At 36.9% G+C, this 23848-nt stretch overlaps 1 protein-coding gene across 1 annotated transcript in view; it reads right to left on the bottom strand.

The window, feature by feature from the left end:
- Positions 1–4933: 4933 nt before the first annotated feature.
- Positions 4934–23848, bottom strand: part of LPIN2 (lipin 2) — a 32911-nt gene continuing 13996 nt past the window's right edge. Inside the window, exons 5-20 of the mRNA XM_009077873.1 lie at positions 21452–21559; positions 17231–17354; positions 16274–16595; positions 15923–16022; positions 14713–14900; positions 13421–13514; positions 12980–13049; positions 12789–12878; positions 11949–12031; positions 10696–10840; positions 9711–9859; positions 9182–9268; positions 7290–7442; positions 6199–6313; positions 5408–5511; positions 4934–5088 (exon numbers count right to left, since the gene is read on the bottom strand). Of these exons, the coding sequence (XP_009076121.1) occupies positions 4944–5088; positions 5408–5511; positions 6199–6313; positions 7290–7442; positions 9182–9268; positions 9711–9859; positions 10696–10840; positions 11949–12031; positions 12789–12878; positions 12980–13049; positions 13421–13514; positions 14713–14900; positions 15923–16022; positions 16274–16595; positions 17231–17354; positions 21452–21559 (2077 nt within the window). The 3' untranslated portion in view covers positions 4934–4943. The remainder of the gene's footprint in view (positions 5089–5407; positions 5512–6198; positions 6314–7289; positions 7443–9181; positions 9269–9710; positions 9860–10695; positions 10841–11948; positions 12032–12788; positions 12879–12979; positions 13050–13420; positions 13515–14712; positions 14901–15922; positions 16023–16273; positions 16596–17230; positions 17355–21451; positions 21560–23848) is intronic.

Genomic DNA, 23848 nt, shown 5'->3' with positions numbered 1-23848 from the left:
CAATTTTCACCACATTAAAAAAAAAAAAGGTTAAAAAACCTGCCTCATTATTTTAATTTGCTAGTAAGACTTCCAAGACAGTGAAGACATTTCTATGCTGACCACTCAAAGCAATAAGGATTTTCTGTGGTGTTTCACCACATTTCCTTTCAGTGTACACACAGTTACTTGCAGCAACTTTGTGCAGTTTTGCTGAGGCTCTAGTCAGCTTGGTGAAGCCAACCAGCCAGACAAGAAAAATTACAAATAGTCAAGGAAGTGGAGTGGGCTGCAACTGGAAAGCGTAAGAAAGCAACTTGAAACAAAATGCCCATTGGCACCCACCACAGCTTTCAAATGCACTGGGAATGGAAGGGTAAGGGCTCCCCTGCTGCAACCAGGAGATTGAAATCAGGATTGCACTGTTTCCTGAGGATACATCATGCATTTGGAAGTGAGTATTATCTGCTGACTAAGTAAGTCCTTGTGTTACAGCCCAGTAGTGGGTACAGATCTATTTCACTAAAACTATTGATTTTTTGCTTTTAGTGCATGGGCATGGTTGTGAGGACTTTGAGGGTATGTGTTGCATGAATCTATCTGATCATTCACAGTCAATTTGTGCAAGTATTCAAGAGCTGCAGAAGGGAGTACGTGTCGCATATCCACCTCAACCGTGACAAAGTGTGAGAAAGCAAATGTATCTTAGTCCTTAGAAGAGCAACCTGAATTCCATGGTAAACATGAATATAACTCACCCCACATTTACTAAGTTAGCAATGCAATAATGGAATTTCCAAACACAAAGTAAAAAGAAATTTCACTTTAAGTCTGTTTATTGTGATAACATTGTTCTGAAACACCAATAAACATTGCACTGAAGTGTGCGTTGCTGCACCAAAGACAGTCCAGTCTTAACAAAAACCACTGTATTGGTATGATCAAAGATTTGACATTTTAAACACACTATCTTATTAGTGATTGGGTTCCTTAACAATCAAGTATTCCACATCTTCAAGACAAAAATGAAACAAATGACTGAAGAGAGTTTTCCCACCCTCAAAATAAACCAATGTTTTAACTTTCATCTGGATGTAGTTAACACTGTAAAAAAATCCCAAACAATTCCATTCTATTCAGCAAATTCTAACTTTGGAAACTCAAACTTCTTCAGGCAAAAGTGACACTTTAAAGGCATCTCAAATTCACTATGTATTTTTGATGTTTCATTATGAATTTGCATTACAGTCATTTAAACCATTCATATAACAGCATTTTCTAGAAGACTTGTATGAAATATTAATATGACAACTCCTCTCTGTTGTCTTTACCATAAGCAGATTCAGAGTTTGCTTCAGAAGTTCCATGAGACGGAGTTGACACAAGTGTTAAAACTTTTCCAGTTGAAAAAGAAAAGGTTTTAGGAGTATACTTACGACAGAGAGCTAAGGAGACATGAGCCAAGATTGCACATGCAATTGTATACTGTTGGTAATGAAAGCCCAATCTTTTGAAGTACAATCATGCTTGGTACAGTAAAAAAAAAAAAAAAAAAAATCCAGAAATGTGCACCCCTTAAAAATTGCTGATCTTTAAATCATTATAGAAATGGGTATTGTCCAAGTCACTAACAAGTTTGGAATTGCAATGTTCCTTATTTACTCCCAGACAGGTGTCATTGACTCAACTTTTGAGAGGTTCCAACACTAAGAGGATCTGCATCTTCAACAACACAGTCTTAACAGGGGTGTGTGCATGTGCCCACAGGCACGCACACGTACAAGTTCCTCTTTCACAGAAAGAATGATTTTAGCTTGCGCTAATTTTAAATCAGTGTAGCACAACTTGTTCTCAAACATTAGTTTCAGGCCACTTCTCTCGACTAAGGTATCAAAGGACAGGCTAGTGCATAATTCTGATTTTCCCCAGTTCACATTAATATTGCAGCACAAGCCTACAGTTTGATAGCAACAAGATGTCTTCTCTAGAGTCACTAAAGTGCCCAGCAGTCCAAAAGACGTCGATATGCACTGACAGGTACAGTGCCCCCATGTTCTGTCCCTAAACAAGATGAAACAACAATCTGAAAAGCTTCAAATACAAGCCAGATATAGAAAAAACAAACCAAACCCCTGCCCTACTCATATCAGAAATACTGAAGAACACTTACATTTTATCAAAAAACCAAATATCAAACTGTAGCTGTTACAGAACAACAAAGCAAATTTTTTAACTGAGCAACTTTTCGGACATTCCTACAAAGCAAAATGATGTTAGCAGAATGAGGAGCTCTCTACACTCACACAACACCCATATTCATACCAGGTGAATGTACATGCACTTGGAGATACACCTGATACTATTTTTTCCACACTGCTCATTTACTCTGAAGTCCCCACCTTGAAATCCACAGCTTATCTTTCTGACACTGAAAAGATGAAGGGAGTTGAAGTGAAGAGAAAAAAAAATAACCAAGTTTAAAAAAAAGAAAATTAACCAAGAAATACATAGCCGAAACTTGGTAAACAATCTGTCCCGTTTGGAAACTCACTGTAGTTTTGTGAAGTGCTTTTAGTTTTAGAAAAGCTGTGTAATACCAGGGCGACCAAAAGTAAGTTAAGCATGGCAAAGAAAATTCTGACATCCAAAAAAGGACTGTTTTAGCAAAGGCTGCTTCACTCCTGTTATGCAAAATAGAACTTTAGATAGAATATTTCATCTAGTAATTAAAATACTTTATTATGTTGGGCTCTTATTTATCTATTTATTTAAAAGTGTTCAAGTGACTTAAAAGCTCAAATCCCATTGAAATTCAAAGCACTTTGTGACCAGGAAAATTTCAGTTTCTAATGAACTCTATGGAATAAAAGGTAAGAAAAGGAAAAACAAACATATTGGTATGTATTAAGCCTCTAACAGTAAAAAAACCCCAAGTGGTAAGAGCAAAATAGCCTTTGAATTGCATCCTGTGACATCCACTCAGACATCGAGTACACTGGTGGCTGGGAACCACAGCAAGAATTGTTCTCACAGCACAAGAACAAGGATGCACAGGACACCGTGACAGACAGGTATGGGTTTTTTCCCCAATCTCAAACTCCTGCTTTGAAAGAGAGATTCCATGTTTTGGAGCTTTTTGCTTGCCTCCACATTGTATCCAATGTTTTATAAACACAGGTATATACACCAGAGTTTTATAAGGGGGATTAAGTAACTTCAGTTATATAGTAATCTAAAAATGATCCCCCCAAGCAGTTCACCAGTTGTCTAGTGCTAGGTGGTGTTACATCAGAACTGTGGGTTAAGACTCTCAGCCTGATAAAGGAAAGAAAATATTCCCAGAGGGGCACAAAATCCTCTAAAGGTACTCTTCCGCAGGTAGTGAAACAGAGTGAGCTCCTTTCCTAGAAAAGCCAATTGGAAGCCATACAAATGCCTTCTAAAGATCACTCACTCTTCCCTGCTCCCACTGGGAGCTGTGTACAGGGAAGAGCTTACCCCAAGCCTGTGGAAATTCTGGATGTTGCCCCTGAAAGGATCTTTAATACACGGACCCAGGAACTGGCTTAAGGAGTGACAGGAAAGACTGCACACCCCGAAAGCCCAGGACTGATGTTTAAATGACTGTAGACCTTAAGCCCTCTGGGCTGGTGGAATGATACATTCTCACCATACTTTTGTCCAAAGGAGGTTAAATGCACTAATTCAACTTAAAAAGCAGCTACCTTTGCCTTCAAGTACTTTTGGAGAGAGAGAAATACTAGCTGCTTTTACAGCTGATAAACACTAGACTTGGAATGTAATTTGTTCACAGGCTCTGATGGGAACCTGAGGAATGACCAGCATGATGGTCATGAATAGCCCAAAACTTAACAAGAAAAAAAAGTAAAGAAAAGGTTTTATTATTCTGCTCTGCAGCATTTAACCATTCTCACAGCTGGAATCTCACTATTGAGCTGTATTTCTTTCCAGCTACTGAAAACCTGCAATGCAGAATTCTGGAAAGACCTGCAGTAGACAATTACAAAATTAAATACATATTTTTTTTAGTATTACAATTCCCTGAATATATTCTGTACACACGTTTTACTGGCCTACACAGCATACACACACATACGCATCATCTCTGTGGTGAATAAGGAAATACAAATGCCAGTTCCCCAGCTCTTACAGAAATGTTCAAGATTTTTTCTTGATGGAAATTTAACATGACACAGCACAGCCTGAAAACAACAAAAGCCATAGAAGTGTATGAAGACAACTTCCATTTTAACAAGCTCATGAAATAGTTCAAACATTGTGTGTAAAAAAAAGGGAGTAATAAGCAGTTAGTCTGAGCGTGAATTGTACAAGCAGAGTCTTGTACATGTAACAAAAGGCATATTTACATTTACAGAGGATTTTTATGTCTTCAGAGTCTGTCAGGCTAGTAAGGTCTATACATTTTCTGTACTTCAGCTGAGAAAGAGCACACTGGTCTTAGGCTCTGGCTCCTTTAAAAAATGGCCTAATTGCCCATCTGAACAGTAAACACCACTTTTTTTAGCAATCGGTCTGACATTCTATTTGGCAGTTTCCATATACTTTTTGGCTTCATTTTAGAAAATACACTATTAAGACAAATTTAAAAAAAAAAAAATCTATGTTTACAATAAGGTCTGTATTGATGAAAATGCAAAGTAATATTTTACCTCAGCATTTAGTTGCCCTGAAGCACTTGGGTACCACAACCATCAATGACAGGCCAATCTCAAGTGCCTTAGAACAGGTATATAAAGACAAGCAATAAAGAAACAAACAAACAAAAAAAGCCACACACACCCCAAAAAATAGACAGTAGCTTTGCATTTTCTTTGTTTTAAACCAATGAAGTTAAAGTGATTTCTTTAGTAAGACTTACGGTACCAATATATAAATTAGCATTTTCATTATGAAAGTTCTTCACATTTAAACTGTAGTTTTTTTCAGGCCAGGTCATCCATGTTAAGGTCAGGAAGAGGCTCTCTCCAATAGCAAAAAGAGCTGAATTCTGGGCACGGAAATGCAGAATTCTGTTCCTTATTAAGCAATGGGAATACATATTCCACAAGCTCACTTAGTCTGTAATACCTATATTAAAACAGAAGAAAGACCATTATTTAACAGTCTAGTCACTGCTCAGCTGTAGCCAAAAAGAAGCTTTAGAAGTCTCGACCATAAAGTTGTACTGAAATAAGGCCCCACTACTGCAGAAAGAATTTTCAATTTTATTTTGCCAGTTTTCACTTTGAAAAGTTTCAGTCAAGAATCCAAAGCCCTAAGTCTCTGGCAAAAATGGTTCTTAAACATGTCATATGTAACAGGAGATCAAGGTCACAAATGCAGTCAGTTATTTTGTAATCTCATTCCTAAATCCTTTCTTTAGCTGAAATAACAAAAATGGTCTTACGAGGATTTGTTTCCCTTAGTCTGTTCTTGGATCAGTTCACCCTTTGGATTCACAGTAAATATTCTGCAGTCTGGAACTCCCACTTGCATGTAGGCATATACATCCTGCAAAAAGCATGAAGAAAAGCACATGCTTCAACATTTCCTTATTGAATGTGATCTAACAATTTATCCAAGGAATGAGAAAAGCTGATCCAAAAACCGTACAGTAAAAGTGCCCCTTAAAAAAAGTCCCTGAACAACAATCAAAAACCAGAACACACATCACCACCACCCCCTCACCCCCAAAACACACACACCGTAACAAAATATTCCCCCTGCTCCCAAGTCTAGGACAACAAACATGCATGAAGTTTGTACGACACAATACTATTCCTTGTGACAATATTCTACAATACCCCTTTCTCTCTTGCTCAATTACAGCAGCACTGAGCTGCACAGAAAATACAGGAACCCTATGATAGGAAAAAGAATTCAAGACTGTAGAGCACTGAATTAATGCCCTTAGGTCATAAAGCTGTCAAAAATGCTGAAAGAGAATTTGGAAAGGTGGCACATACTTAATAAAACTCTGAGAATACTAATGCACCTTTAACCTTTCACATGTAAGTAGTTGTAGCAGCTTTTATTTAGGGTATCTGCTTGTGGCTTTTCCTGACCAAAGCCATAAAAGCACCAGTGTCCCATTTCCGTATTCAAATTTTCATGGACACAAAAACGAAAGGCCTTTTCTTTTTGCTTCTCAAGTACTTCATGCATGTTAACCCTTCAAAACGAAAGGGGCAGACTTACATTGGGCCTGTTTCCAAAAGCAGCATAGAAAGGCTGTTTACTGGGAGCAAACAAATTCTTGATATCATTCAAACATTCGATTTTGAACTTTTCAGGCTTCTTTTCTATTACTTCCCTAAAATAAAATTTCAATAGTCAAATTCTGTATCAAGATTTGATAGAGGATATCCTCCTTCCCCCATTTATCTGATACTTATATTCTCTTTGCTTCCTGTTGCTAACATTGGTAGTTATATAGACATTGGTAAACAGATCTCCAAGAATGGCACAAAAGACAATCAAACATTCACTGTCTTCCAACACCCATAGTAAAAAAACCCAAGCAAATAACTTGTGCATAGGCTAAGTAAACAGGATGGAATTCCCAGTTGTGAACAAAGTTTGGGAACTGCTTTTGTTGTCGATGACTATCTGAATCAGAAGAACCAGTCAAGTACACATAAGCTGGTTACAACTTCTGTGTCTTACAAAAGTGTGTAAGGCCCATGACCTTACTAGAAGTTGCTGTCATTGCTATCCATGAATGAGTCATTCTCACCAAAAACAAAACAAAAAAGACTTTTCCATTATTCCCATCAAGAATGGTTAGACTATGGCTGGTCCATAAAGATAAACTGCATTGAACCATACCTAAACTCCACAGTACTTTTAAGTAGCTATATATGGAGCACTCCCAATATCACAAGATCATTTCACACGGCAGTCTGTGTTTCGCAGACTTCTTTCTTTTCTCTCTATCTTGTGCAGTAGCACTGCACTACAACCCTTGCAGCAGACACAATCATACCGATATAAACAGAACCTAACAGTAATCAGTCACGGAATAGAGAAATAAAAAGAAGGGAAAATGAGCTCCTCTAGGACTGATATTTTGTGTTTTGTAGCCACTTCTGACATGCCTACAGAAACAGAAGTATACAAGTGAAAGACAAAACAAGGAATTTATAAATGATCACTAGAGGGACATCAAGACTCAATACAAATCTAGCCCAGAGTGGAACACTGGTTACAGCTGTCATGCCAAGTATTTTTAATCTGTTTCTTTTTCTGAAATGGGGAGGGAACAAATGATTGAAATCCCAAATGCTTACCTATGAAAGGCAGAAAACAAACTGCTGGGGGACAACATGAGAGGGCCCCTGGGGAGAATTGTTCCTTTGTCATTCACCCAGTGTAGATATCCTCTGGTGATATCTGCCATCCCAATAGCACGGGCTGAACAGTACAGAAACTTGTAGCCATTTCTAGAAAAACAATTATCAGCTTAGTTCATATTTCTGCTGAAGAGTTTCTTAGCAAAGATCAGCACACAAATATAGCAATGACCAGAGGCACCAGTTTAGGTACTGACATGCTGCACTACTCTCTGCACACACAAAAGGAAAAGACTGTTCTACTGCTAAAAAATCTGTAGTTTAAATATACAATCAAAACAGAGAAACCAAGTGCAAAAAGCACAGGGATGGTAATACTCAGTTAGGTGGACTAGACTGTGTTTAAGTGGCACATTGGTTTTATTCAGCTTCTTTCAGCCCAGCTGTAGCATGACAGCAATTATTTAAATTATCTGCATCACAAAATAATGGGTGCCAGATCTCTTGTCTTTTTCAGGCTGTTGGCAGAATTCACAGTGCAGAGTGAAGGACAGATAACAACAAGCATTCATTAAGCCCCTAAATTTTTCCTGCAGACTTTGTAGGTTCATCTGTTACACAGATTTGTATACAGTCAGTGCATGCACAAAAGGCTTGAGTGTTTATGTGCATTTTCAAAGACTTGATTCAATTTGGCAAATAATTCCAAAACCACTCTCCTATTATGCACTGAATTTAAAAAGAAAATCAAACAAAGCTCAAACATTCAAGTTATCTCCCATGGACCACAAAGGGCCACAGATGAAATTTAGGCACAGAACGAAGGTCAGCAAGAGATTTTAAGACCCGAAATAATTATGGGGAAGAAATACTGCTATAAAACAAAGATACAAATGGGTTATTTTAAGTGAATTCTGGAGCTTTTAACAGCTGATCATCCTGTGATCCTCCTCAGTAGCAAGTATTATTTCTGGCATCACTCTGTTTAACAAGCTTCTTTCAAAAATAAAGGACCAAATCTGAAAGGCAAGGAATTATGGAGGTTTATTCTGCCTTAAGTTACTGGAGTTAAATATTATAGGGCAATATACCTCTCAGAGGAACAGTACATTGATAAGAGTGTGGTTTACAACACTTTTGAACTAAGCAAACACCTCACTACTGCTGCAAGAGGCAAGGCACATGGGCTGCCTCTGCAGGTCCTTGCAGATCACAAGGTGAGCACATTCATTTGACTAACCCAGAGAAGGGAAGGGAAAATTGCCAATTTGCAGAGTAACTTTTCCACTGTTCTACTGAACTGCATCAGCTTATGTCAGAAAGGCTACAAAGCGACAGAAAATCTGAGCCAGGCCACCAAACTATTACCCTTTGTGACAGTAGCAAGTTATTAATTAGACTTGTTCCAGAGCATGAAATCTATCCTAAGCAGCATTCACTTGAGTTTAGTAGCAAACCCATTAAAACACAGAACACTTATGCATTGAAAGGACACTATTCAGTTTTGAATTTACACTGTACCATGTTTCTAAAAGGCTTTGTGATCAACCTGAGTTGGTGGAAAACAGACACATGCATGACTATTTGAGAAATTATTTCTATTACGGTTCTCCTTTGTAGTCACAAAATTATCACACACACTTTTAAAAAATAAAATACAAAATCAAGCATTTGAGAAGGGAACCAGTAAAAGTGGTGGCTTGCATTCCTGTAGAAGTATACATCTGGGGAAAGAACTTAGTTTTGTTTGCAAATGACAGTAGTAGTTCACTTCCCAACATTTAGACAAATTTTAATAAACTGCATAATTATTAACAACTATCCAATTACCTGTCCATTAATTCCCAAATCCCAGAAAAGCCTAATTGCTTCATAGATTGCATACTCACTCATTTATGGAATGATAGAGTTTTGCAATGCCCTGGTGAGTCCAGTCCTTGCCAAACTGAGGGAGGATATGTCCTAAAGCATCAGACCTAAAAGCAAACACAGAGGTACCTGATACTCTGAGTTTTGTTATACACAATCACAATTGTATTTACAGAATTGTCTCTGCAAAAAGTCCTAACTATTTCAAAAGAGTCAGAAACTACTCCAGACAGAGCAATTAGTGGGGCCATACAACACAAGTGAGCTTCCCAGTTAACCTATGGCTGCTAAACCTGAAGAAGTCTGACCTAGAGGGAACAGTCACATGGTAAACATCACCATCTTTGCATTATTCTTTTAGAAGACATTTTTTAGCTTGCTGTAAAGGCAAGTACAGATTAAAATCAAAGAAAGAAGTTTTTTCATGGACTGTTAATGAATATCCTTTAATAGTCTTCAAGTTTCTTTATCTTATTTTGAAAAGCATCATAGTATCAATAAAGCAAGATTTTTAAAAAAAAGATAAAAGACCACAACAAAGATACTTACTTGGTTATTGTTCCATCAATGTCTGATATGATGATTTTATCATTCCAGTTCCAGAGGTATATTGTTCCTGCACAACGGCAAGTCCCTTGATATTGGGTTGTAATACTAAAAACAACATCATTAGGGCCATCTCTGAGCTTCAACTTTGCCTTTAGAATAAATAAAAAAAACAATTGAAAATAGAAGTTGCCCTCACACAAAACTTTACAATCACAAACAAGCTACAGAAAATGGTTCATAGCCTCCTCCTTGTCTACTTTGATTAACTCATCAGAAAGTGAACCATGGTTTAACACTGGCACAGTTCTGCTGGCAGCTGCTGCAGTCTGGGTCCATGTGTTGGTCCACAGCTCCTGTATCTGCTTACAGCAGTTGATATTTCATTCTCTGAACTTTCATTCTTGCTATTACAGTAGACTTGCAGTACTATCAAATGGAACTCCCAATGTGCCATAGTATGCAATAGTATTTCCTACTTAGTGGATGCTTTCCTCAAAACTCTTCCCTGATGAAGACGATACACTTGAACAGTAGCAGAACTAACTTTTAAGTGAGACTACAATGAATAATCTACATACCAATTCAAATGTATATGATTAGACAGATGGTCAGATGTATTAGACAGGGGTTCAGATCCCAGGATATCCAAACTGCAGAAGCAAACAATGCCACTTTTCTGGCAACATCTTAAGATAGAAGTTTGATTACAGAACTTCATAGGAAACTATTATTTTTTAATCCAAACACCGAAAAAAAGGGTGTTGAAAACTCCCTGCAGCTGCCCACACTTTCACAGGAATATACTTTAAATTTCTTTTTAAATTTTAAATTTCCCTTCTCCTTTTTTTCCTACTCCTAAGAAAGCAACACAAAGATCACTTTTACTTTGTGAAATGTAGGTATATGCCACTTTTAAAAAGCAGGAAAAGTCCACCTTTTAGAATGAGAGTGGAACCATGAAGCATCCCAGGTACATGCCACTTACTATTTGGTCCGAAGACAGTCTAAGTGACTTCTTATAAGATGGAACATTCCCATGGGGTGGATGCTCTACTGGGACAGAATCCATCTTCAGGGATTCCTTCAACTCCTGTGATGCTTCATCACTAGAAGAATCATCTTCTGGAGGTCTAACATGACATCAACCAGAACACATGTAAGGTACAGAAAATCCTTCTTTAACAGTGTAAGATTCTCATGCAAGAGTAGTATCTGCTTATGCTGAGGCTTTGCTACTAGCCTGATAGCACAGATTAACCAAGTCCACGGTCTAGTGAATGCTCAGATAAAGCCAGCATATGCCACTAAGCAAAGAAGACTTGCAGTGCATGCCAGTATTGGTGGGGCTCTAAACATTACTATTCCCAGCTGACTCCACAATGACAGGTTTAGTAAAGATGCAGTGACAGGTGGTCACTAACACTGTGCTGATGAATTAGGTAAACTGCAGATGAGAAGGGACACTGAAGGGGTAACAGTGCTTTGTTTTTAAAAAAAGCTGCCACAGTTACTATGCAATTTAAACTGTGGGTGATGAGTTAGTGGAGTAGCTCACCTTTTAAGGTTATTCACAGACTTATTTTCCTGCTCGTTAGAGATTTCAAGATTAAAAGCAGCATTTAGTTTCTCTGAAGTATTAAATCACAACATATTCAGTTTTTTCAATCTTTAAGATGCCAACAACATTTACAAGTATCTTTGCAAAATCATGGGAGAATATGAATATGCATAATAAATTGCCTAGACTGGGACAGTTTGGTGCTAAGCACTAATAGTTGTCTAATACAATCCTGGGCAACTTGTGCACTGTAATAAATACTATTTTATTGTTTCAATTACTTAATGTTACAAAAAATCCCACATGGTTTTAATTACTCATACAATATCAGGCTTTCACAAAAAATAAAATGACAAACAGCATCTCAGAAACAATACCACTATATTTACAGAGCTGTGGCCCATTGCTAAAGGTTACCATGTATGTCTCTGTTCTGTCAGTGATGTTATGATTTAAGAAGACAACAGGATGTAGGAAATAATTATAGTGTGTTTGTAGCTCCTATAATATTTGCTGCCACATTATTTTGCTACATTGTTTACTAATTCTCTACAGCAGCTCACAGGAAAATGTTTCTTCTCACAGTAAATTCCTACTGAATTCTTCATTAAAAAAAAACTAAACAAAAAGAGAAAAGGCACTATTCAGTTCACAAAATAAGTCTTCAGACAAGAACACACCTACTATTAACTTGCTCTTTTATAGTTGCTGGCAGCTCATTTGCTCTTTGTGTCTCAGTTTTCCCCTCTTTTGCCTCTGGTATCTAAAGCAACAGGATAATAAAGAACATATTGACATTTTAAGCATTTTCAATTGATCCAAGTGAATTTGCAGTTTTAAGCAAATAGCTATCAACATAGTGTATAAACTATGTTAAGTACCAGAATCATTCAGTCTATAAATTATTAAACAAAAGGAAGCTTATGAAGAAATTATACACTAAAGCCTTTTATTATTTCAAGAAATAAAACTCTGCATGCCAGAAATTGAGAACTGCTAGGTTAACATGACAAATTTAGCATTAAAGAAACTGTCAACCTCTAAGCTTATAAATTCACTTTTTTTTTTTTTTTTTTTTCCCCCTGGGGAAGTACATTTAAAGCCCATACTCCGGGTTTAGAAAGCTTAATTTAGTCTAAAATCAGGCGGCTTAGCACAACATCTAGTGTGCAGCACAGCACCTACTTATTTATTTGTGTGTGCATTCCTAAAACATACTGCAGTGACTGAGCTCTGATAACTGCTTATGGCTTAGAAGAAAGAAATTTAAGAATATTGTACAAGAGCTGAATAGAACAAATTTTATTGAGGCAACTAGTAACATCAAATAAAGATGCAGTATTTAAGGGCAAATACACAAATGCAGCTATAACCACTGCAACACTGAGTAACACTCAGCTAGCAATCAGTGACACTGAGCTACATGAGCAGCATTCTCAGGCACTTCTGACAAGTAACAATTTTTTCACCTTCTAACAGAATAATAGAAATAGAAAAAAATAGAAATACATCTCAGTAACCTGTTTAGTCATGCTTTCTCTCTTGCGCCAGAACCACCACCTTCCAGACTTCTTTGGCATCTTTTCTTTGACCCAAGACTCAACAGTAGCCTGAAAAATTAGATGGTTTTAATTTGTATAAAAAACCAAAGAGATAATCATGTGTTATTACAAGCAAGATCTTTTTTAAAAGTATACATTTATCCACTTACCTTGGGCAAGCTCTTCTGAAACACCTGTAAACTCAGTATCATTGGAGCAGCCAATGCCCAGTTATAATACCTGTTTTAAAACATGTTATTGATAAGAAATTACAAAACCTGACTACATGTCAATAAATATCAGTATGCAAACTTGCCCTTTTGTTGCTGAAAATATATATTCACTGCCAACCACTAATATTATTGTTTTTTGCAAGCAGAGTCATTTTAATATATACAATTCAACAATTACCACTGGGTAATTGCAGAAAAAAAATGTCACTTCAGTTAAAGCTAAATTTAATCTTCAGTTTAAAATCTTTCTCTTTGAGACTGAGAAACAGATTCATCAATAACACAAACTGCAATGGAAGCTGAGAAATATGTTCACTTTAAAGAACAGATTTTAAACGACATCTTCTATGACCAAATTACAAGATACAATTCATTTACCTGTTATAAATCCGTATTACCAAATTAGGATTGTCTATGAGTCCAGGGTTTTCAGCAAATTCATGATAAGTAATAATATGCTCCATGAATTTTTCTGCAATAGAAACAGACTCTAATTAAAAATAATAACACAAAATTCCAAGATGCCTGATTAGTTTATATCTAGGACAACCCTTTCTGTCCCTTCAGAGTCTTTGCTGATCTTGCAACATCACTGAAGATATCCTACCATGGCCTACCTGTCAAGGGCCTTGTGACTGCCTCCTCCCTAACCACGTCAACAGTCACAGTAATTAAACTTAAGAAATTAGAAGAGGGAGGATAAGGAGGAGATAGGAACTAATTCAGTTTGCAGGTTGGAAAAAAAAAAAAGCCATGCTTGTCTAAGCAAGCTTTCTTCAAAAATTATAATGGTAGGTAAGGAGCCTATATACTACACTGGAAGGGGAGGGGGAAGGATATTGTCAGCTTTTCAGGTTTGAAAAACTACTGCTATCACTAACTACTAATGCATTTTCATGACTAGTTTCTATAAAAGTTTGCAGAAATCCATGACTTAGTGTAAGATCCCTGCAAGCAAGGCATAATTTTTTCAAATCAAATCCAGTATTACTACCACATTACCAAGAGAACAGTTCTGAGTCTTATTAATAAACATTTAAATTTCACTTCATGCATTAGAGACTGGATGACCACTAAAAAAGCAATACTAAAAACATTACAGTACATGTTCATGAAGATTATGTGCTCCCTAAAAGCTCCCTCAAAAACACATACAACTTCAATATTAAACAAACTAGAGCATTAAGAGAGAATCAGCTGGTAGAGTTCTAAATGTTAACAAACAATTAGGACAGGAAAAGCAGAGCAGGCAAAAAGATAGTCCAATGCAACATTCAAAGCTTTTTTATTGCTTAAAAAACTAAAAAAGAAGAAAAATTATCAAGCAACTGGAAAGAACACGAATTGTAAAGATTTATATAGGACTAAGCAAGTAACTGCAGCCAGAAACCAGAGTGGTTTGTCAGATAGAAAGTATGTAGTGCAAAACAGGAGACAGAAAACTTCTCAGGATATCAAGTGTTCTTGATTAATTTGAGGTTAAATTCTGCTACCTCTGCTTGGCAAAAGCTTGAGAATTTTAGAAAAATGAAAGATTGTCCATGCCCTTTTAATCAACATGAGCATAGTAATAAGCCAAAGCTTTGTAAGGAGGAAATCAGAGCATTCAAGCCACCTCATCAGTTTAGCTGCCTGAGCTTTATTACTCTGTGTTTCAGTCTTTCATGTACCTTTAGAAATCTCTCCGTTTTCATTGAGACCTCCACAAAGCGAAAGTGTAACATCAGGCAAGTCCATAGCAGAATCAGACATGCACTCTGTACCACTATCAGCAGCAGCACTTCCTACTGACTGGGGTGACTGGGAACCAGAAAGGGTATCTGACTCTGTCCACTGCCTGAAGCCAGGATCAGAATCACTACAGGAAAGTGAAAAGTATTTTATTTTTAAAAAAAATAGAGATTTTAGGTTATAGAACACACTATATGATTACTCAAAAAAATAATCATTGTGCCATTGTATTTCTACATCATTTTACAACATAAATTTAAAACCAACCAAACAAAAAAACCACACAATCCCCCCAACCCTTCATAATAGTGCCAGAGTGACAGTTTCCAGTTCTCCTAACATTCACCTAAATTGGGAAATAATTACATTTCTCTTGCCGACAACAAAATTTGATTTAAATGAGGAAAATGTCCTCTACATTATAATTCTGCAGAAAAATACTGTGCTCCTCAAACTTTACCAGAAAGCTGTACAGTATCTTACAAAACCAGCACTGCTTTATGCCTTTGGAACACTGTTTGGAAAACTTACAATAGAAAAGTGACATCAAAAAATAAATCACGTCATTTAAGGCTAAGAGTTCTTAGTTCGATCTGAAGTAAGTAATGAAAAGTTTACAATTTTAGTTTTGACATAAACCAACAGACCTTTCTTATCAAGCTTGTTTTTACAAAGGCCTTCCTAGACAATTACTCCTTTGGAGAGTATTTCAGGAACATAAACAAAATGCTCTGGTTTCTTAAAAACCCCAAATGAATGAATTTTGAGACTGAGCTGCCTTGCAGGAAGACCTTGTGGGATTTCTGTTGGTCTTTTTTGATATTAAAAATAATTGGAAAGTATGTACAGGCATGCAAAAAATAAACTGATGTGTGCTTATCTAGAGCCAGCAATATGGCAAAACACAGTAATGGGGCAAATGGAATTTGCAGTTTAAACTTGCTACCCTCTATGTTTGCAGCACATACAGGATCTACAAAGATGAAAACTCTCATCACAATGAGACCAGTACTGATGACTCCACAGGAGGGTAGAAACCTGAAGTGCAATTCTTTTTATCAGAACTGGCACACAAACAATACATTTAATAGCTCATGTAATGAAACTGCAATATTACCCTAGATACACTGAATTTTAGTTCAAAATTACCTCTTGGGGAAGTAGAGTGCTGCAACTTCAGGTTCCAAAGCCTTTAGGTCGTCCAAGTAAATATCATCAGGTCCTTGATGATGACTTCGCTTGTGTACCCCTTTTAATTTTAACAATTCAATGTTAATTTTAACAATTCAATGAAGCTATTCAGACACATTAAATACAAACATAACTGTGGAAGATTCAGACTTATTTGTATAATTTATAAATTCAATAGTTTAATTATAGTTTTAGTCAGATAAGACTTACATAGGAAAAACTGAAAAGGCACATTTACACTTTTCCCCATGATGGCCTCAAATTCAGTAGGTCACACTGACAGCAAGAATCAACAGCTTTATGACATACCTTTCTTCTTTGAAGGAGAGTCAGTTTTTGCTGCTGGCTTTGTTTCTGGTAAAGGGTCCACCAACATTCTGGAATGCTGATCAGCATCTAATGGCAATGGAACTTGTGGTTCTACGACTGCAGAAGCAAGAGAATCTTTAACATCCATCTGCTGAAGCAGAGGATGTGTTCTTGGCTCAGGTTTCAGTACTGTACAGACAGAATCTTTCACATCATCATCATCTTCAACTTCATCAGAGCTGAGGATGACCCTAAAATGAGTCTTCTCTGATGGAGTGATGGTAGCTGTTCTGCAATGTTCCAGTTTATCTTTCTTGCTTATCTGAAAAACAAAAGTCTAGTCAATCATTTCACTTCACCTGTTTATTTAATTCTGTTCTAAACATTAAACTTGTATTCATGGTACAAGTCCTGGTCACAAGAAAACCATGAAAGAATTTAAACACCTATTTCAGCAACACAAAACATGTCCCACTGCATTAGCAAAGTTCCCTACAACAGAAGTTTCAAACCAGTTTATTTACAGGTTCAATAAATAAACTGGCATAGAGGAACTGCTGACTTGACCAAACCATGGACAGAAAAAAGCATAAATGAGACATACCAGGGCTTCTGTTACAAGCTGTCCTGTCAAATACTAAATTTACTCTATCAAGTTCCTCTGGAATGAACTAGAACTCCTCGACAATAAAGGAAACTAATTTCTGAAATGATTTCCTTCAGTTTCTAACTGAAAGTTCAGAAATTTCAGACTTTTACTGCTAGGCTCCCTGGAATTCCCTTGCTGAGCAGCTTTTGAACTCAACAAAGCCGACTCCACTAGCCACAAGGGGATGCTACTCTCCCGTTTCAGCTGAATCATTCTGAGCAGCAGCATATTTCCAATCCTCTCCTAAGGCACGATTTTAGATATACTGAAGCTCAGTTCACAAAGTTAGAGACAATAAATAAATTTACCTTGGTTGATTCTGGGAATCCTCCCCATGTCCATTCCATGTGAGATTCAGATCTGAGTAAGCTCTCAGCAGGCTTAACTTCTAGTTCTGAATCACTTTTAGGGCAGACTGGCTCAGAGAAAGGGCTAGCAAAGCAACAAGGAAAAAAAAATAAAAGAAAAAAGAAAGCTAGTGTTTAAAATGCATTTGTTGTGCAGCTACTGTTGGTAGAGTTTTCAACAGCTTAACAGAGCTTCAATTATTTGGCAACATGGCAAGAAGCCCAGCAGGGTTTTCAGACAGTGAGAAATTAGGTTAAAACCAAAATCACATTAAAGGGCTTACAGAGTGATCACACTAAACAGATTCCTCCACTATATCTGCAGTGCAGGTATAGTTCTCCCTCAGCCCATGTTCCATTTTTGAAACAAAACAAGAAAAAACCCAAAAACGTTTATCTAAAAAAATGAGAGAAATTAGCTTTAAGTTCATTTCCTCTGTAAAAATATAGCATTTAAGAGTGCTGTGCCAACACTGGAGCAATGAAAGTCCTGCAAACTTAACTCATAAATGCACAGAACAAAAATTCCTGATGCAGGGAAATTAGTATTAAGAAGATAACTTAGGTGAGGGAAAGATTACTTGAAAACTTCCTTCAGATGTGCTGGACTATATGACCTTTTAAAATCCATCCTATTTTTCCTAGAGTGGTTATTATCCATAAATTGGAAACAGACTTCTGAAATTTACTTTAGCCAAGATTACTTTTAAGCCAGAAGAACTCTCTACAAAATGCTAGAAAGGAGTGATTTCCAAATCATTTTGCTCTTACGATATTCGAGATTTAAGGAAACACAAGGTGTTGTTTTGAAATAGCATTGCACTTTGAGGCAGGTCCAAGTCTACCCTTTCTTGAACAGGGCAATTATACTGCATATTATAAAAATGCTGCTCCTTTTACACTTTGACATTCATAATGTATTTTAGTTTGAGTTTATATATATGTAAATAAACCTCAATATGTGAATTTGAACTATAGGGACCAGAACTGGACACAGCACTTCATGTGTGGCCTAAGCAGCACTGAGCAGAGAGGGATGATCACATCTCCATCTCTGCCAGTAATGCCCCTGGGGATGCTGCCCAGGATCCGATTTCCCTTTGCTGCTGCAGCCATGCTCTGCTGACTCATGTTCAGCTTGTTGTGTACCAGGACCCCCAGGTCAGCAAAGCTGCTCCCCAGCCACATGAGCTATACTGGGCTCTTTGGTTATGTCATCCCAGTGCAGGATTTTGCACTTGTTGCACAAGGAGAGGTTTCAACTTGATAGAGAAGATAATTGTTTTACAGTGAGAACAACCCATCACTGGAACAACCTTCCCAGAAAAGTGGTCCCCATTACAGGTTTGCAATTTGTGACTGGTCAGGGTGCTCATTGAAGCTCCCTCTCCCATGAAAGGCTGGGCCAGATGACCTTTTGAGGTAACTTCCAACTTGGGCTGTTCAGTGATTTAATATCAAAAATTTTACAGTAGCCCCCTACAGGTATTTAATTGTTGGATTCTTTTTTTTCCTTACAAAATTCCTGCAAGGATTAGTTACCTAATGCAGTAGTAGATCTGACAACTTCTGAAGTTTTGTGGAGCTTGGGTTTTGCAGCATTATAGAAGACTAAATTGTGATCACAACTCAGACTGCAAGAAGAGACACTACACAGATGAGATCACAATCCAGACAGTGAGAATCGCTCATATTGCTCTGAGGGGACACCACAAAATCCAAGATAAAACATGTCTACACTGATGATTCATCATCTCACAGCCAACTTCCAGCTTTCATCACCCACGGACACAAAAAAAAACCCCATTCAGAGATTCTCCCCTCAGTTCTCCTTCAACAAAGTCCTACAGAAATTCCATTTTCTGTACTGCTAGAAGAGCTTATTTAAAGTAACACACTGATGAAAATACATGTACATATTTGTTTTCAGGGGAAATATTACTATTTTTCCCTATATGCAAAATAATTTGTTCCACCTACATCCAGTCAACCGGAAGCCATGCAGACATGTTAACCTGTTGCTAAGCCTAATTCTTAATATTCAGCAGTACTGCAAAAGATTGAATACTTCAGGGCTTTGAGAACCTAAGCCTGTTCCACTTCCCTCAAAGCATAAGTTTTCAATTATTGCTCTCAGGCAGATGTCTTTAGCCAAAAGGCCCATTGTAATAGTGACCCCGTCATGCTTGTTAAAACAGGAAGAACACTGATGCTATCAGGTGTCAAATAGTTACTGGTAATGCTTTCCATCATATAATTATAGTGAGCAGGACAAGCAGAAGTGTCCTCATAGAAAAGACTTAGGCTATTACCTTTGCTGAGCTCCCTGCAAGGGTTCTGAAGAGCAAGACAATCAACCTCAACTGCAAGTCAGTTACCTTCTCTAAATCACCAAAAAGGAGGTTATTAAAACCTCTCATTTCTCTTTCACTGTATGATAGCTACATTATAAAATCCTTCTTTGTTGGCTTAGCAGAAATAATTGAATTCAAACTTTCTCTTCTCCTAGATGGCTTATGCAAGAGGCAATCCACCACCCAACCCCCTTCCCAAAGAGGGAAAGGAAAATTGCCGATTTCTCTGCTACACTGCAATCTGTACTGCGTAGTTTTTTTGTTAAAAAAACCACCTTCCAGAAGTATAAAGAGTCTAGACATCCCACAGGATGCACAAACAGGTTACTAGAGCAGACTAACCCTAAATTCTTAGAGAAGAGAGGCATGAATCACCTCTCCCAGATAAAACCTGCTAGTTAGCAGGTTAGCCAAGAGCTTTATAAACTGGAAAAGAGTATCAGCCTCTGCTACAATTATCTAAGAGATATAATCCACACAACAGTGTGTCAGACCTTAGGGTCAAACACTGTGACTGTTTTTCAGTCACAAACCACAAACCTTTGGAGATTACATCTCATTAAGTATAATTGAGGATGTGGTTGTCAGCCCAAAACATAAAAAGGAATGATAATGGGATTTCCTGTCCAACTGCTTCTGTTCACTAACGAGCTATGCACTGGGGGAATTAGTAGGCACCAATCATGGTGTGGTACATTCAGACTCCATTGAGGCCACAGCCCTGGAAACACCTGAAGCAGAGAGACTATGTGCACTTGAAAAAGTATTTTCTGAAGGTTGTTCTCTTCTATTGTGCACTACCATCTATTGATACAAAAGAACAGGCACTTGTGCACTGAGCAGCTAACAAGCAACAATGGATATCACAGAAGGCTGACCAGTAATCCTCACTGACCCTGTGAATGTATCTGCTATGAGGCAGATTTCTCAATCAAACTGAAAAGCAGTAGAACTAGACATCAAATTGTGCAGATGAATCAAGGTACTACTATGTGCAATATAGATGCCCTTTCCTGTATGTCTAATGTTCAGGAAAAGTATGAAATTTACCCCAAGTACTACCACATATGGACAGAATGCTTTCTTATGCAAATAGAGACTGGTGTTAGAGGGATGAAATCCAAAGTCTGAGCCTTGAAAAATCTAGAAACTGAATTCAAGAGGAATGTAAGAGCATGTACACCAGAAACTGAAGAATGTACTTGAATGTACAAACAGAAGTGCCCTGGCCACAGTAACTGCAAACTGACTGGTGAGCTGTATCATGCCATTTTTAAGAATCCACAATCAACTGATACTGATTTTAGTATCACTGGATAACCAGAGATACCAGAACTCTGGAATCTAGCACATCATCTGTTCTGAAGTGGAATATGATTCGAGTTTAGGATCTAGCTCTAGCTTGAGCAATTTGGATTACGTCACAGGGCAAAATGTACCTTACATACTCAACACTTCTGCTTTCTGTTATATCAAGTATTCCTTATGCTAGGGTGAATCATAGGAAACATTCATTTTCCATATCCTTCTCAACCTAAGGAAATGTAACTAACTGTATTTTACTTCTCTAATAGTGAATTTTAAGAAGTAAGGGTTCTTTTTCATAGGGAGGGAATAATGATATAAGGAAACTTTTTTTTTAATACATTGAGTAGAGAGAAAAGTTCTCAAAGTTTCAGATTAGTGTCAAATGCTGTATTGGATATTGCAAAAGTTAGGCATGTTTGAGAATTTTGCAGGTCAGGGGAGAAAATGAGTAAAAAGGCATAGTATTTTTTTAAATAATTACTCATCATGATATATATGATGACATTGCAAAGTGACTTACTTCTCCAGAGGGGACCAATCTCCATCAGATAAGGGATAATGATCCTTCGAGTGATAAATCAAGGATTCTTTCTGGTCTTCACCCTTTGGTGATGAATTTGAGGATCCTCTGTAGAGTTACATGAGACATTAAGTCAGCTTTAAGAAATCTGCATTACTAGTTCAGTTAAAAAAGTTACATATATATTATTAAAAATCCAAGATCCAAAGAAAGGAGTATATAGCTTAAAGGATGTTTTTGCTTGAAAAACACCTTTATATAACTTAATATGTATATAAAAACTATTAATACTTGAAAAGATTGCAAGTTTTAAAACTTACTACTCCTGCAAGTTAATACTGAAGAAATTACAATAGCATAAATGATATTACTCTATATGAGTAACAGTAAGTGACATCACTCTAGACAGGCAGATAATATTACCAAACCACAAAGATGAACATAAAGATTTACAAACAATCTTTACTATGTGAATCTTACAATCACTGGCAAAGTTAAATAGAAAAGGTAGTTTTGACATGCACATTTCACAAATTAAAACCAGTAAGAAACCGGGGTAGATACTAGCCTCATGATTTACCCAATAGTTTACAAATTAATAAACTACAACAAGTGGATAGAAATACTGCACTTTTCTCACCAGTTGGGCTTGTTTTGCACTGGGAAGTCTTCTCAGTATCTACATCAAAGGCCCCAAACCAATCAACAATAAGACCCACTCAGCATTCACTGTATTTTACACAGAAGTCCCTTTTAAATGTTACCATCCTAAGTACTTCAGATCTTTCTACAACTTTTTTAATTTAGTTGAATAAACAGGTATTCTCAGGATACAACTAACTTGTCTTGAGGTTACATCAAGGGCATCATGGCTATACAGTGGATAAGAATACAAGGAAGATCTGCCTGGAATTTGAGTGCAAAATGCAACAGAAATGATTTTAAGCCATTATTATGAAAGAAAAAAGTATTTTTCTTCCACTACCAATACAGTTGCACTGGAGTTGCTTGGGAATGCTAATGCTCATTTCTCTCATGGATGGAGTAAAGGAAATATTTTGACATAATCAAATACATAAATATTTAGAATTTACATGCTTACTCAATGCAGCCTATTAAACACTAAGCAGTTACAGTGATCCATCTCATTTGCACAAGTCTTTCATTTGGAAGACAGTCTAGACTATGATAAATACTGAACTCTAAAAATGTCTTTGTAGCTCCACTTCTTATTCCATAGTAATATTCTTATGAAACCTGATGATGCAGCCTGACTTAAGATGAGAGTTGCAGAGACTGTACATCCTTTGTATTCATAAACCAAACTAAGTGTGACAGAAATAGGTTTCATGCTGTCTCTGTAGGCAGTGCTAACGATCTCCAAAAGAGGACAAAGTTATGACTGAACAACTAAGTAAACACAAATTATTACAGAGAGGTCCTCAATATTATAACTTCTGCAGGGAAGCAAGATGGCACATAGGTGGTACTGAACAGATTTTATCCACTGGAAATTAGAAATGAAAAGAGTTCATATGAAGGATCAAAAAAAAAAAAAAAATCAAATTTACCCTATAAGTGGATAAATCTGAAAGTTAAAAATTCAAATGTAGTCAAAGATTATTGAAAATAAGAGAGGAAAAATCAGTATGCATCAGCTTGTAACTTCAAGTTGCACAATCAATTCTAAGCTATTTATGTTGCAATATTTATAAACAGTGCTGCCACTTCTTCACACCCATATCCACTTTATACATAGTCTAAATAAATATATATAATTTAAAAGACGTATAACTACTTTAAGTCTGTAACACCGTTAGCACTGGAGATACAATGCCCTCTATTTCTGAGTCGTACACACTGTAAGCTCAGTCCTCCTGGTATTATTTTATGTAACTCCAGCACTACTAATATGTCTAAATCATAGCTGGAAAAGACAAAGGACATATTTTTTAAAAAGCTGATAAACACTTGGAAATAGATTTTCCCAAGAAACACGGAACAGCTTGTTTTCTCCTTTATAAGAATAGAACTAGATAAGACATTACTTACTGGCACCTATTACTGAATTTTTGACCTTCCAGTTAGAACATCACCCTCCCTTTTCCTTTCCCAGCTTCACTTTGAGATCTGAAATGATGTCTAATAACACTTAAGTTCCTATTTCTTATCTTTTTTCTTCTTTTTCAGAGACACACATTTATAACTAAAAGACCAAACCAAAACAAAACCCCCCACCAAAATGTCAAACAAAACAAACCTCCTGATATCACTCTACATACCCACAGGGCTTGAGAAGAAATCTTATGAACACTTTTTCATAACAGTATCTTTAGCTGGACAGAAAGCAAGTGTATGCCTATTTCAAGGCTTTTTTTTTTTTTTTCCTGCCTTGGT

The sequence above is a fragment of the Acanthisitta chloris genome, unplaced genomic scaffold (assembly GCF_000695815.1).
Source record: "Acanthisitta chloris isolate BGI_N310 unplaced genomic scaffold, ASM69581v1 scaffold6917, whole genome shotgun sequence".
NCBI classification, from domain to species: Eukaryota; Metazoa; Chordata; class Aves; order Passeriformes; family Acanthisittidae; genus Acanthisitta; species Acanthisitta chloris.
This window is presented reverse-complemented; position numbering and strand designations above follow the sequence as displayed.